General features: G+C 44.0%; 1 protein-coding gene across 1 annotated transcript in view; it reads left to right on the top strand.

The window, feature by feature from the left end:
* Positions 1-1,841: 1,841 nt before the first annotated feature.
* ube2g1a (ubiquitin-conjugating enzyme E2G 1a) overlaps positions 1,842-15,043 on the top strand; it is a 28,687-nt gene continuing 15,485 nt past the window's right edge. The window contains exons 1-2 of the mRNA XM_084320175.1: positions 1,842-1,997; positions 14,443-14,545. Coding sequence (XP_084176301.1) covers positions 1,952-1,997; positions 14,443-14,545 — 149 coding nt within the window. The 5' untranslated portion in view covers positions 1,842-1,951. The remainder of the gene's footprint in view (positions 1,998-14,442; positions 14,546-15,043) is intronic.

Here is a 15,043-nt window from a genome sequence, read left to right as displayed (position 1 = left end):
CCAACGAACTCGATTCTTGTACCGGATCTCCTCTATGGTAAACAAGAATACCCTGAAGACTCTGGCAGGAGCACTCATTCAAGGGTACTACGATTATGCTTGCACCTCATGGTACCAAAGCACCTCAAAGGCGCTAAAAAACAAATTACAAACATCTCAAAACAAACTAGTCAGACTACTGCTTGACCTGACTCCTAGAACCCACCTCACCCCTGCCCACGTTGACTACCTAGGATGGCTTAGAGTAGACGACAGAGTACAGCAACTTGCAATGGGCCTGGTCTACAAGATACACTACACGACAAAGGTACCCATGTCAGGGGCATAGCTGGGGGGGGGGGGGGGGGGGGTAGCTTAGGATGATTCCAAGGGCCCAGCACTGGGGGGGGGGGGGCCCAATTTATTTTTATTTTTTTTAACTAGACATCACTCAGGTGTATTATTGATGCTCTCATTGATACTATGTTTGTTTCTGAAGTGTGTGTGTGTGTGTGTGTGTGTGTGTGTGTGTGTGTGTGTGTGTGTGTGTGTGTGTGTGTGTGTGTGTGTGTGTGTGTGTGTGTGTGTGTGTGTGTGTGTGTGTGTGTGTGTGTGTGTGTGTGAGATATATAGAGAGAGAGGGGGGGCTTTGGTAGACTATTGCATTGGTCCATTCATTGAAGATGAACGCAACGCGACATCCTTTACTAGGCTCACCCACCAACAGTGCAGGTGCTGAACTGCTGATCCGAATGTATAGGTAAAAACCATATTATGCGTTTTCATCAATAAAAAAATGGGCAAAAAAAATTCCGCTTGCGCGCTTAGGCGCGCTCGCATTCACTGGGGGCCTACAAATACATTCTTTCATGGGGCCCAGAATCTGGAGCTACACCCCTGACCCATGTACATGTCAAAATACTTCCCAAAGGTCAGTGAATACCACGACCACAACACCAGAGGGAGCTCCACAAATCATGTTAAACCCAGATTCGGCTCAAACAAGGGACTAAACACGTTTCGCAATTATGCCACATCAATGTGGAACGCCCTACCCAAAGCTGTAAAGGAATGTGAATCACTACCCACCTTCAAAAACACTCTCAAAAAACACTTACGGGAGACTGCAATTCGAAACTGGCCCCTACAAATGTCCTAACCCAGTTGTACAGTAAATTACCAAGTATGGCTTTGTCAGTATTCCAATGTACAGTATACAGTGTCCCCACCCTACCCAACCCCCCCCCCCCCCCCCCCGCTACATCCAATGTACAGCCCCCCACCCACACACCCAACCCCACCCCACCTACCCAACCTCCTCCCCTCCAATGTACAGTTTCTACGTCAAATACACTCTTTTTCTGGACACTTTTTGTATCACAAACAGTACTGTATTTGCAAATCTGGTATGTCATAAATGTATAGATGTAGCAGTACTGTCTATCTGTATGTTGTGTGTGTCATATATGTTATGATGAATTGAAAATAGGGGACCCTGATGTATTATGTAAACAAGACGAAAGTCTTTCTCTGGTGTGCATCCCCTTAACAATTGTATGTATTGAGCTGTACTGTACTGTACCCATTCTGCAATCTGTTAATAAACTTTTCAATCAATCAATCAATTGGTAATCACGCGCCTCTGTTGCCTACATAGGATTCTGAGCAGATAAAGGAAAATTGTTCGAATTATAGAACTGAGGAGGGCAGTAATACGCCACGTTGCGTTTACACTGCCGGAAAAAAATAAAGAAGAAGAGGAAGAAATATATTACAAAAAAAAAATAGTATCGCGAGTTTCTACCCTCATAACGCGAGGCGTCACTGGCTGCAACGCGCATGCGCTTTCAGGATGACGACGAGGTTGTGAAGCTGAAGCACTGTCGTTTATTGCATTTATTGAAAGTTAACGCTGCTGTTTTGAAATATCGATATATTGAATCTACTTGGGTCAGATCTACAGCACGCAACTATGACGGAGCCTCAGTCGGTACTGCTGCTCAGGAGACAGCTGGCAGGTAATAATGAAACATTAGTGTTTAAACGTCCACACTAGAATGCTAACGTTAGCTGTGACTCAGGCAGTGATCACTGTTGTCTGAAACCAGACCAGTCTCTAACGGGTTAATGGTCCATGATTAATGCACATCGAGTCAAGATGAACTGAAACCATTTCATTTATTTGTATTTGTGTTGATGATGCTGCACAAAGATATGAACTTGAAACCCTGTCAAAGTCTCGGGAACTTCAGACTATTGACTGACAAGAACTAATCTAATGTTTACATTAGATTCCAGTTAGTTAAACTGCTTCTTTGGTGCCAATCATCCCAGTTAGTAGCAGGTTAGACCATTAATGCCACTTTTCGAAATCGCATACTGTTCTTTCTGTGCCCCAGGACAGTTAAGTCGGGACGGTATTTTGTGAGCATTGATTGAAAACTTTATTAACAGATTGCAGAATGGGTACAATACAGTACGGCTCAATACACACAATTGTTAAGGGGATGCGGACCAGAGAAATACTTTCATCTTGTTTACATCAGGGTCCCCCATTTTCAATTCATAGTGGCGTATATGACATACACAACATACAGATATATATCATGACATTTATGACATACAGGTATACAGTACTGTACTGTTACATTTGTGACATACAAGATATGCAAATATGCAGCAGCAGTACTGTTAAACAGATATCCTAACAAACATATGAGGGGGGGGGAAACTGTACATTAGGAGGGGGGGGGGGTTGTACATTTATGGGGGCCAGTTTCGAATTGCAGCCTCCCGTGGGTGCTCTTTGAGAGCGGAGCATGCACCACTCTCTCCTAAAGCAAGAAATCAGAGACAGAATCCTGGGTCATGCCGCTGGGATTTAAAATATGGGGCTCCTCCTTAGACTACAAACGGGTGAGGCTATAATATGTTTGTTTGAGCAAACACCCACATTTTCTTTCATACTAATACACATTGGCCGTATTAGGGGGTGGGAAACTGATGGGTGGGGATCGGGCGTTGTGGACAGCGACTCCTACAGGTCGGTTGGTGCGCCTGCGCAGTAGAATCAGGAAGTGTCTGGGGCAGCGTGAGCCTCCGACGCGTTACTCCTCGCCACTGAGAGATCGAGCTGCGCAGGTGAAAAGATGCGACTGCTGTTACCTCAAGTACCGGAGGGGACTTGTGCTATGTATGACTTAGTCCACATTGCAGCCGGCTTGTGGGAGGCAAGAAACAGCGTCCGTGACAGGGGAGGGTTGAATTGGATGATACGAAATTGGGATGGGAGAAAATATAGAAAATGGGAGAAAAAGTGGATAAAAAAAAAAGTAATACACGGGTGTAACAATGCATCGATCCTAAGGTCGAATCGTGGTCAAATTAATATTGAATCGTTGCCTGAAGAATCGTAATCTAATCGAATCGTTGTGGGGGTCAAGTATTTACACCCCTATTATTGACCTAATAGTCCATTCATGCTGAGTGAATCAGTTCCCCCAGCCACATTTGTGTATTCAACTTTTTTGGGGTAATTAACTGATTGAATATTAATCGAATCGTGGTCAAATTAAGAGATTTCATGATGCATTGAATCGTTGCCTGAAGAATCGTACTCTAATCGTTGCAGGGTCGAATCGTTACACCCCTACATTCAGGGACCGAAACTAAAGCCCGCCGCCCGCCAGGGGCGGTCTGTTTTTACCTTTGGCGCATGACACTTAGAGGGCTGCCCGCCGTGTGGCGTGTAGACGTGTAGTTCATAACGATACTCTTGTGCGAGTCAGCGTTTCCGTTAGAACATATTCGTGCCGGTCTGGGTGTCCTGCAAGATTTCTATCCCCGGACATATTCGAGAAATTCCGGTCAGCCTGGTTTTCCTTTTTACCGGCTGAATGCCACCATCGGCGCCAATGTTAACGTTAATATCGCCTAATCTATGTTTTAAATGATGGCTATGTGTCTAATCTGCCCATCGCATTATCAAAGACTATTTTCCAGTCAGTGCTGTCAAGGCTGTTTATCGCGTCGTTTCCGTTTCAGAGCATTTAGAAAAGCCCCCGTTTTCAGATAAAAAACAGCTCATTCTGGAGCATTCTATGAAAATCGTCTTTTAGTGGAATATTCCACAACGTTGATATTCGTCGGCCTTTTTATGAATCGTTTTCAAATAAACGCTAGATGATCAATATTATACGTGCACGCAAGCACATTACGGCCGCACGCGGATAATCGCCCCGTTGATTTCCTCTCGGACTTTTACAGTGAAACCGAAAGAAGACATTTCACAAAACAGCTTATAACTTCATCAAACTTACTCTGATTATCCTAACACTGATAACATAGAGTCCTTACCTGACATCAGATGGTATCCAACTGGTATATTCCAATTCCTGATCACCATTCGAAAAAATCGATACGTGTATGGATCCAACGCGATACTGTAGAACTCCATGATCAGCGGGGATCTGAGGTTCCAGAATGAACTGTGGTAACCCTGGCTGGATCAGTGAACTGGAAAATGTGGATATAATGTCGCACCTCAGCCAGGAGAATTAAACTTTCCACTCGGGCCTGAACGCTCGACATTTCTGTTTCTGTTTTCTTTCACCACGGCATCAGCGGTCTCTGTGACTTCAAGTTCAGAAGACTCATCTTCGTTGTCATTATTATTAGACCTGCTTGTGCTTGGTTTCATGAAATATTTGTTAAGCTTAGCTTGTTTTGGCCATCTCTCTCTCTCGCTCGTATACCTGTTTGTCGTTATGGTGGCCAGACAGGCTCAAAAAAAGAAAGAAAAAAAGATTCACATCCGAGCGGCGCCATCCGCGCTTTATCAGAGTGAAGCAACATGTAATGATTGTTTCGTTCATCGCATAGGCTATTTAATTTTAGCCTATTTTAATACAATTCAAATAATAAAATTGTGCTTAGAGAAATTATTTTCACCGGACATTATGACCGGAGAGATTTAAATATTCGCACTTCAACATATTTTGCCGGTCAAATACCGGTAATTACCGGCTAACGGAAACACTGGTGCGAGTACAGATTATAGCCGCTCGTCTTTTTTTTCTCCGCCGCGAGATCGTTAAAAAACTACAAGTCCCACATCGCACTCAAGTCAACGGTCCAATCACAGTAGAGTGACGTGACTGGTTTCATGAGAAAAAAAGCAAATGACCAATCGGAAGCTATCATTTGGCTTGTTTACTTCCATCTGCTCTAGTCTATATCGGACCTCCAAGAGCTAACGTTACTGTTTAAACAATGACCCAGTCAACTATTCACTTTTAGTTTAATACATGACGAGGCATTGTCTAACGGTATCTAGCTGGCTAGCTACTGATAGCTGCTGATATCAACAAATGCTCCAGCAATAGTCTACTCGAGTGCATAATACCTCCGTTCCCTCGTTAGCTAGCTTAGCTAGCTCACGTTTATCCATCTGTCCCAGTAAACTAAAATTGTCTTAACGTTATCTACCGGGCTAGCAGTAGCTACAGATAGCTCCTGATATCAATGTCTTATAACATTGATTGAATGCGTATTCTAGCTGAGGGCATGTTGAATGTGATTTGACAAAAGAACGGTAACGTTATGAATAGGTCCAGCTGCATCGCCGGAGAATCCTTGCATGCTGAATGTAGGGTCTAGCTGAATATAGGGTCTAGCTGCAGGGCCGGAGAATCCTTGCTGGAGCTGGAGGCTACTCAAGTATACACACAGACAGTGGAGCTGTTTGCAGATAGCAAGCATTTTGACTTATTGCGTGGTGGCGATGTCTCGCAGATAATACAACTACAAGTATGATTATATAATATATATTTTATTTAAAAAAAAATTATATAAAATATATATATATTTTTTTGAATAAAAAAAATGTTGGCAGGTAAGAAATATGCTTGGCGGGTAGACTCTTCCCATCTACCCGCCACTGGCTGGTGAGTCAAAAAGTTAATTTCGCTCCCTGCCTACATGTAACCATACCTAAAACTAGTTTAGCCTCATCACGTATAAGTAGACTCATTAATGGTGCTAAAGATAACATTGTTTTAATCTAATCATTACACATGTGTAGCCTACACACCCACAGAGCTTTTAGAAAGGTGCAGAATAAAAGTATTACTTTCCCCCCAAATAATAAATTATTGATGAATGAGAAAAAAAATTGTGCTGGTCCAAATTGAATGTTGTTGTGTACATGTTACAGGCATGTATTCCCTCCCTACTTTTCTCACGTGGAATGCACCTGATTGGATAATAGGGGTGTAACGGTTCGGTATGTATGTACCTCGGTTTTGAAGTCACGGTTGGGTGCGATTTCGGTACAGCGGGGGAAGGAACGTTTGCAGAACGTGGCTTTCCAAGTAGGGCTGTGTCAACGAATATACATTTATAATCGACATGTAAAAATAAAACATACATTAGATTGTAAAATTAATATTCGATAGTGAAAAGAATTACGCATATAGGAGACACGCGACGTCACTTTGATTGAGCTGAAGAACGTGCGGGTAGTAACGACAACCACATGGCGTGCTGGCAGACAGTCCAGAACCCAACTCGGACATGAAGACAGTGATTTGCACTCTGAGCTCAATGTAAAAGCCCTGTTTGGAAATACTTCGGATTTCGATCAACTTGTTGTGGAACAACCTAAACCTTTTTTTATGCTAATGCTATTGTAAGTACTTTTCTGTTTTTATCACTTTATTGTAAATCATCCCTCAGGGTAAAACTTGTAGATATTGAATAATGAATAGAGACTGAAGCATCATGCAAGTCCCTAATGGTTTGATTACTATTTCCTGTTTCATGCCAAGGAAAATATATCGTTTCATGTTTATCACACCTTGTTCGGAGGCACTTTGCTGTGTGTGAATGTCCGTTCTATATGCCGTAAACTTTTATTAATTTGATGTCGCTCCGAGAGACGGCCCCTTCTCGATCTAGCGCCAATTCCTCCTTGACTGGCTTGTCGTTTGCGTTCGCCATACTATGAGGCTATGCTAAAATACAGGTCATCTCTCAGTGGTGTGCGTGGGCTGAACGAACAACATCCAGACCTTTGCACACGTTATATTTTCGGAGAGGGGGAGAACTTGTATTAAGTTCTGCACACTAAAAAAAGTTCTGCACGTGCGTTCCGTTAGTGGTTAAAGTAACGTTGCATTCTTTCGGTACACGGCGCATACTGAACCAAAGGTTCCTTACCGAAACGGTTCGGTACAAATAAAATACATGTACCATTACACCCCCTATTGGATAAACATGCTGCTGGTTAAGACAACTACAGTAGACACTAGACACCAACTATACACTAGACACCAACTAGACACAAACTAGACACCAACTAGACACTAGACACCAACTATACACTAGACACCAACTAGACACTAGACACCAACTATACACTAGACACCAACTAGACACCAACTAGACACCAACTAGACACTAGACACCAACTAGACACCAACTAGACACCAACTAGACACTAGACACCAACTAGACACCAACTAGACACTAGACACCAACTAGACACTAGACACCAACTAGACACCAACTAGACACTAGACACCAACTAGACACCAACTAGACACCAACTAGACACTAGACACCAACTAGACACCAACTAGACACTAGACACCAACTAGACACTAGACACCAACTAGACACCAACTAGACACTAGACACCAACTAGACACTAGACACCAACTAGACACCAACTAGACACCAACTAGACACTAGACACCAACTAGACACTAGACACCAACTAGACACCAACTAGACACTAGACACCAACTAGACACTAGACACCAACTAGACACTAGACACCAACTAGACACCAACTAGACACCAACTAGACACTAGACACCAACTAGACACCAACTAGACACCAACTAGACACTAGACACCAACTAGACACTAGACACCAACTAGACGCCAACTAGACACCAACTAGACACCAACTAGACACCAACTAGACACTAGACACCAACTAGACACTAGACACCAACTAGACACCAACTAGACACTAGACACCAACTAGACACTAGACACCAACTAGACACCAACTAGACACCAACTAGACACCAACTAGACACTAGACACCAACTAGACACCAACTAGACACTAGACACCAACTAGACACTAGACACCAACTAGACACTAGACACCAACTAGACACCAACTAGACACTAGACACCAACTAGACACCAACTAGACACCAACTAGACACTAGACACCAACTAGACACCAACTAGACACTAGACACCAACTAGACACTAGACACCAACTAGACACTAGACACCAACTAGACACCAACTAGACACCAACTAGACACTAGACACCAACTAGACACTAGACACCAACTAGACACCAACTAGACACTAGACACCAACTAGACACTAGACACCAACTAGACACTAGACACCAACTAGACACTAGACACCAACTAGACACCAACTAGACACTAGACACCAACTAGACACCAACTAGACACCAACTAGACACTAGACACCAACTAGACACTAGACACCAACTAGACACCAACTAGACACTAGACACTAGACACCAACTAGACACTAGACACCAACTAGACACCAACTAGACACCAACTAGACACTAGACACCAACTAGACACTAGACACCAACTAGACACCAACTAGACACTAGACACTAGACACCAACTAGACACTAGACACCAACTAGACACCAACTAGACACCAACTAGACACTAGACACCAACTAGACACTAGACACCAACTAGACACTAGACACCAACTAGACACCAACTAGACACTAGACACCAACTAGACACCAACTAGACACCAACTAGACACTAGACACCAACTAGACACTAGACACCAACTAGACACTAGACACCAACTAGACACTAGACACCAACTAGACACCAACTAGACACTAGACACCAACTAGACACTAGACACCAACTAGACACCAACTAGACACCAACTAGACACTAGACACCAACTAGACACTAGACACCAACTAGACACTAGACACCAACTAGACACCAACTAGACACTAGACACCAACTAGACACTAGACACCAACTAGACACCAACTAGACACCAACTAGACACCAACTAGACACCAACTAGACACTAGACACCAACTAGACACCAACTAGACACTAGACACCAACTAGACACTAGACACCAACTAGACACCAACTAGACACCAACTAGACACTAGACACCAACTAGACACTAGACACCAACTAGACACCAACTAGACACCAACTAGACACCAACTAGACACTAGACACCAACTAGACACTAGACACCAACTAGACACCAACTAGACACTAGACACCAACTAGACACCAACTAGACACCAACTAGACACCAACTAGACACTAGACACCAACTAGACACTAGACACCAACTAGACACTAGACACCAACTAGACACTAGACACCAACTAGACACTAGACACCAACTAGACACCAACTAGACACCAACTAGACACTAGACACCAACTAGACACTAGACACCAACTAGACACTAGACACCAACTAGACACCAACTAGACACCAACTAGACACTAGACACCAACTAGACACTAGACACCAACTAGACACCAACTAGACACCAACTAGACACTAGACACCAACTAGACACCAACTAGACACCAACTAGACACCAACTAGACACTAGACACCAACTAGACACCAACTAGACACTAGACACCAACTAGACACTAGACACCAACTAGACACCAACTAGACACCAACTAGACACCAACTAGACACTAGACACCAACTAGACACCAACTAGACACCAACTAGACACTAGACACCAACTAGACACCAACTAGACACCAACTAGACACCAACTAGACACCAACTAGACACTAGACACCAACTAGACACCAACTAGACACCAACTAGACACTAGACACCAACTAGACACCAACTAGACACTAGACACCAACTAGACACCAACTAGACACCAACTAGACACCAACTAGACACCAACTAGACACCAACTAGACACCAACTAGACACTAGACACCAACTAGACACTAGACACCAACTAGACACTAGACACCAACTAGACACCAACTAGACACCAACTAGACACTAGACACCAACTAGACACCAACTAGACACCAACTAGACACTAGACACCAACTAGACACCAACTAGACACTAGACACCAACTAGACACCAACTAGACACCAACTAGACACCAACTAGACACTAGACACCAACTAGACACCAACTAGACACTAGACACCAACTAGACACCAACTAGACACCAACTAGACACTAGACACCAACTAGACACCAACTAGACACCAACTAGACACCAACTAGACACTAGACACCAACTAGACACCAACTAGACACTAGACACCAACTAGACACTAGACACCAACTAGACACCAACTAGACACTAGACACCAACTAGACCAACTAGACACCAACTAGACACCAACTAGACACTAGACACCAACTAGACACTAGACACCAACTAGACACCAACTAGACACCAACTAGACACTAGACACCAACTAGACACCAACTAGACACCAACTAGACACCAACTAGACACTAGACACCAACTAGACACTAGACACCAACTAGACACCAACTAGACACCAACTAGACACTAGACACCAACTAGACACTAGACACCAACTAGACACCAACTAGACACTAGACACCAACTAGACACCAACTAGACAGTAGACACCAACTAGACACCAACTAGACACTAGACACCAACTAGACACTAGACACCAACTAGACACCAACTAGACACTAGACACCAACTAGACACCAACTAGACACTAGACACCAACTAGACACTAGACACCAACTAGACACCAACTAGACACTAGACACCAACTAGACACCAACTAGACACCAACTAGACACTAGACACCAACTAGACACCAACTAGACACTAGACACCAACTAGACACCAACTAGACACTAGACACCAACTAGACACTAGACACCAACTAGACACCAACTAGACACTAGACACCAACTAGACACCAACTAGACACTAGACACCAACTAGACACTAGACACCAACTAGACACCAACTAGACACTAGACACCAACTAGACACTAGACACCAACTAGACACCAACTAGACACTAGACACCAACTAGACACCAACTAGACACTAGACACCAACTAGACACCAACTAGACACCAACTAGACACTAGACACCAACTAGACACTAGACACCAACTAGACACTAGACACCAACTAGACACCAACTAGACACCAACTAGACACCAACTAGACACTAGACACCAACTAGACACCAACTAGACACCAACTAGACACTAGACACCAACTAGACACCAACTAGACACCAACTAGACACTAGACACCAACTAGACACCAACTAGACACTAGACACCAACTAGACACCAACTAGACACCAACTAGACACTAGACACCAACTAGACACCAACTAGACACTAGACACCAACTAGACACCAACTAGACACTAGACACCAACTAGACACCAACTAGACACCAACTAGACACCAACTAGACACTAGACACCAACTAGACACTAGACACCAACTAGACACTAGACACCAACTAGACACCAACTAGACACTAGACACCAACTAGACACTAGACACCAACTAGACACCAACTAGACACTAGACACCAACTAGATGCCAACTATACACTAGACACCAACTATATTATACACTATACAGATTGATGGCTAAAATTATCACCAGGGTAGGACATTTATCTTAACTATCTAGTGTAGGGGGTGGGGGGAACACTAGATAATCAACATTCATTCTAGACAGTGTTGCCTACTCTGGTTCTCAGGTTATTTCACCTGTCTCCAACTCCGCCCTCTTTGTCCGAGGCAAGCAACCGTTGTGATTGGAGGATCAAGAAAAGAGGGCGGAGTTTGTTTGACATAGGTCAATGGGTCTGGCCCGGGTGCATTAGATACACATAGTCAGCAGTAGAAGCGACTAGGCTATATCACACAAGAAGCATTGTTAATATGTTATTGTGTCAGCTTTTCTTGTGGTGGGTCTGTCTGGTATTGTGATGGGCCGCCCACAAATAAACCTCTGTATGGGAAACACTGCTAGATAATAGTGATGACTCGAGGGAATCGATTTTAAAAATCAAATCGCAAGATTCCCAACGATCTGGGGGAAATTGGCCATCTATCCCACAATGCAGTGTCTAGCATCCTCTTTTGCTGTTTGCAAGCATTAATGCCAGCATTTGCTACCAAACATTAGAGCAGCTATTTCGGCTATCACATTTAATATTCAACTATCATTAGCCTCTTAACAGGCACCCAGAACAGTGGCAATTTCTTTTTTACTCGAACTTGAGGACTGCATACTTTTTTTGCAAAGCTTAGCTTTATACTTATAGCACATGCATGAGCCTGGTCTCTTTTGAAAGATAACATTCTTTCCTTTTTTTTTTTTTTATTGATCTTTTTCCCCCTCCTTTTTCCTCCGATTTTCTCCCATCCCAATGTTAGTCGTTATGCCAATTCCCAATCCCCTTCCTGGTCGCTGCGCACTTACCCCCCACAGTCGGTCTGGGAGAGTGGAGGCTACCACGTGCTTCCTCCGTCACACGTCTAGTAGGGGTGGGACGATACATCGATCCAGATCGATATATCGATCTATTATCAATTATCAAATAGGATCGATGCAACGTAAAAAGATCGATTCATATTGCGATACTCTTATTTTGAAAATCCCCTTGTGAGCATATCCGCCCGGCTGCAACAACAGCAGTAGATCAGCGCAGCTCAGCATGTGTAGACGTTAGACAGCATTGCTTCAGAGTCCGCCTATTTTGCCCGAAATAAGTGCCTGTTGTTTTTTTCCCCACAAGGGGTCAAATGCATCTAACATGCTTTCCATCCTCGCCATTCCTTTATGCCCACGTCGCGTTAAATACCGAAATTAACGTTGCGTTAGCGTGAGCTAACTAAGCTAAGCTGATAGAGAGAACAGCAGAGGTCCACTAGGGACTGGGAAGGAGGGGGGGTTACTGCATTCTCGAGATAGCCCCACTAACAGGATCTGGCCGGTACTGCACCTTCTGTCTCCCAATATGCCTTTTCCAGCCAAAATACAGCGCTGTGATAGGATATTAATATCGAAAAATTTTTAAAACGAACCAAAAACAGTGAACAGGAGGTCTATTTGTATTAAAAACAATAGATTGTTTTTCATTTAAATGTCTGGAAGAGATCAAAAATAAAAATGTCAAATGATATTTCCATTGCCTTTTTTTGTTGTTGATTTAAATGTTACTGATTGTGTTAAATGGGCATATAATATCGTCTCATATCGATCGCAGGCACCTGAATCGAATCGTATCGTGGCAGACTTTGTGATATCGGAAAATATCGTATCGTTGTCCAAAGAATCGATATCGTATCGTATCGTGATGAAACTGGTGATTCCCACCCCTAACGTCTAGTCAATCAACCGCTTCTTTTCACCTGGCAGCGCGGACTCTCACTGAGAGCGTGTAACGTGTGGAAGGATCACACTACCGCCCTTAGATCCTATCCGCGCTTAGCAGGCGCCCCGACCGAACTGTAGGAGTCGCTGTTTACAACGACCCGGACCCACCCCGCCAGCTTCTCTCACCCTCTAATACAGCCAATTGTATTAGTGTGAACGGCCAGCCAAGCTGGTGACAACGCCGGAGCTGTGAGCTGGATTCGAACAGGCGAATCCAGCGTCTCCGGGGTTGGTGACAAACGCAATCTCCGCTACGCCACCTGACCCCCAAGATAACATTCTTTCTGATCTGAAGTTACTAATGCATCTGGAGTCCGGGGTGGTCATCTGACGCGCGATGCGTAAAAAGACGCTCGCTTGACATATCGTCATGTAACTCGAGAACCGAGGCACGGATTTGGTAGTGAGGCGGCGTTCGAACGGCAACAAATAGATCTTTCGAACGGCATATATTATATGTTCAGTGAAAAATGTAGCCCTGAGCCGCTAGAGGCTCACAAATTGCCATGACTTGTGTGCATGGGCATGATGGGCACGATTCACAGTGAAAATATGTTATGGAAACGTGGCACGTTAGCCACAAGGACCAGATTAATGGCTGGTGCCCAATGTGTTAAGAAAGAGTGCAATAAATGATTTTATTGAAAAAACAAGAATCGTGTGAGAATCGTGATCTCAATTCTTGGAGAGAAAAACCGTGATTCACATTTGAGTAAGAATCGTGCAGCCCTATCCCACACAGATTCATTCTCTTCCATAGCCTACGTGTTAATAGAAGGAAGGCTTAATTTGACATCATGCTGTCTGTGTTACCTATAGGTTAGGCTTCATGTCATTGCATTATCATTAGTTAACATAGGTACTTATTTGGTTTAACGGTAATTTGACTCATAGTCATGTTTTCTCTCTCTCTTTCTCTTTTTTCTCTCCAGAGCTGAACAAGAAGCCTGTGGAGGGCTTCTCGGCAGGCTTGATAGATGATAATGACCTCTACAGATGGGAAGTCTTAATCATCGGCCCTCCAGACACGCTGTAGTAAGTAGGGATGCACTAGGGCTGGTTAATCATCGGCCCTCCAGACACGCTGTAGTAAGTAGGGATGCACTAGGGCTGGTTAATCATCGGCCCTCCAGACACGCTGTAGTAAGTAGGGATGCACTAGGGCTGGTTAATCATCGGCCCTCCAGACACGCTGTAGTAAGTAGGGATGCACTAGGGCTGGTTAATCATCGGCCCTCCAGACACGCTGTAGTAAGTAGGGATGCACTAGGGCTGGTTAATCATCGGCCCTCCAGACACGCTGTAGTAAGTAGGGATGCACTAGGGCTGGTTAATCATCGGCCCTCCAGACACGCTGTAGTAAGTAGGGATGCACTAGGGCTGGCCCTCCAGACACGCTGTAGTAAGTAGGGATGCACTAGGGCTGGGGGGCGGTATGGTCTAAAATTTATATCACGGTATAATTTGAAGCATAGACGGTAACGGTATATATCACGGTATCAGTGTTTCTGTTCGAATAATTTTTTTTGCCTG

This window comes from Notolepis coatsorum (assembly GCF_963971535.1).
Source record: "Notolepis coatsorum genome assembly, chromosome: 8".
Taxonomy (NCBI): domain Eukaryota; kingdom Metazoa; phylum Chordata; class Actinopteri; order Aulopiformes; family Paralepididae; genus Notolepis; species Notolepis coatsorum.
This window is presented reverse-complemented; position numbering and strand designations above follow the sequence as displayed.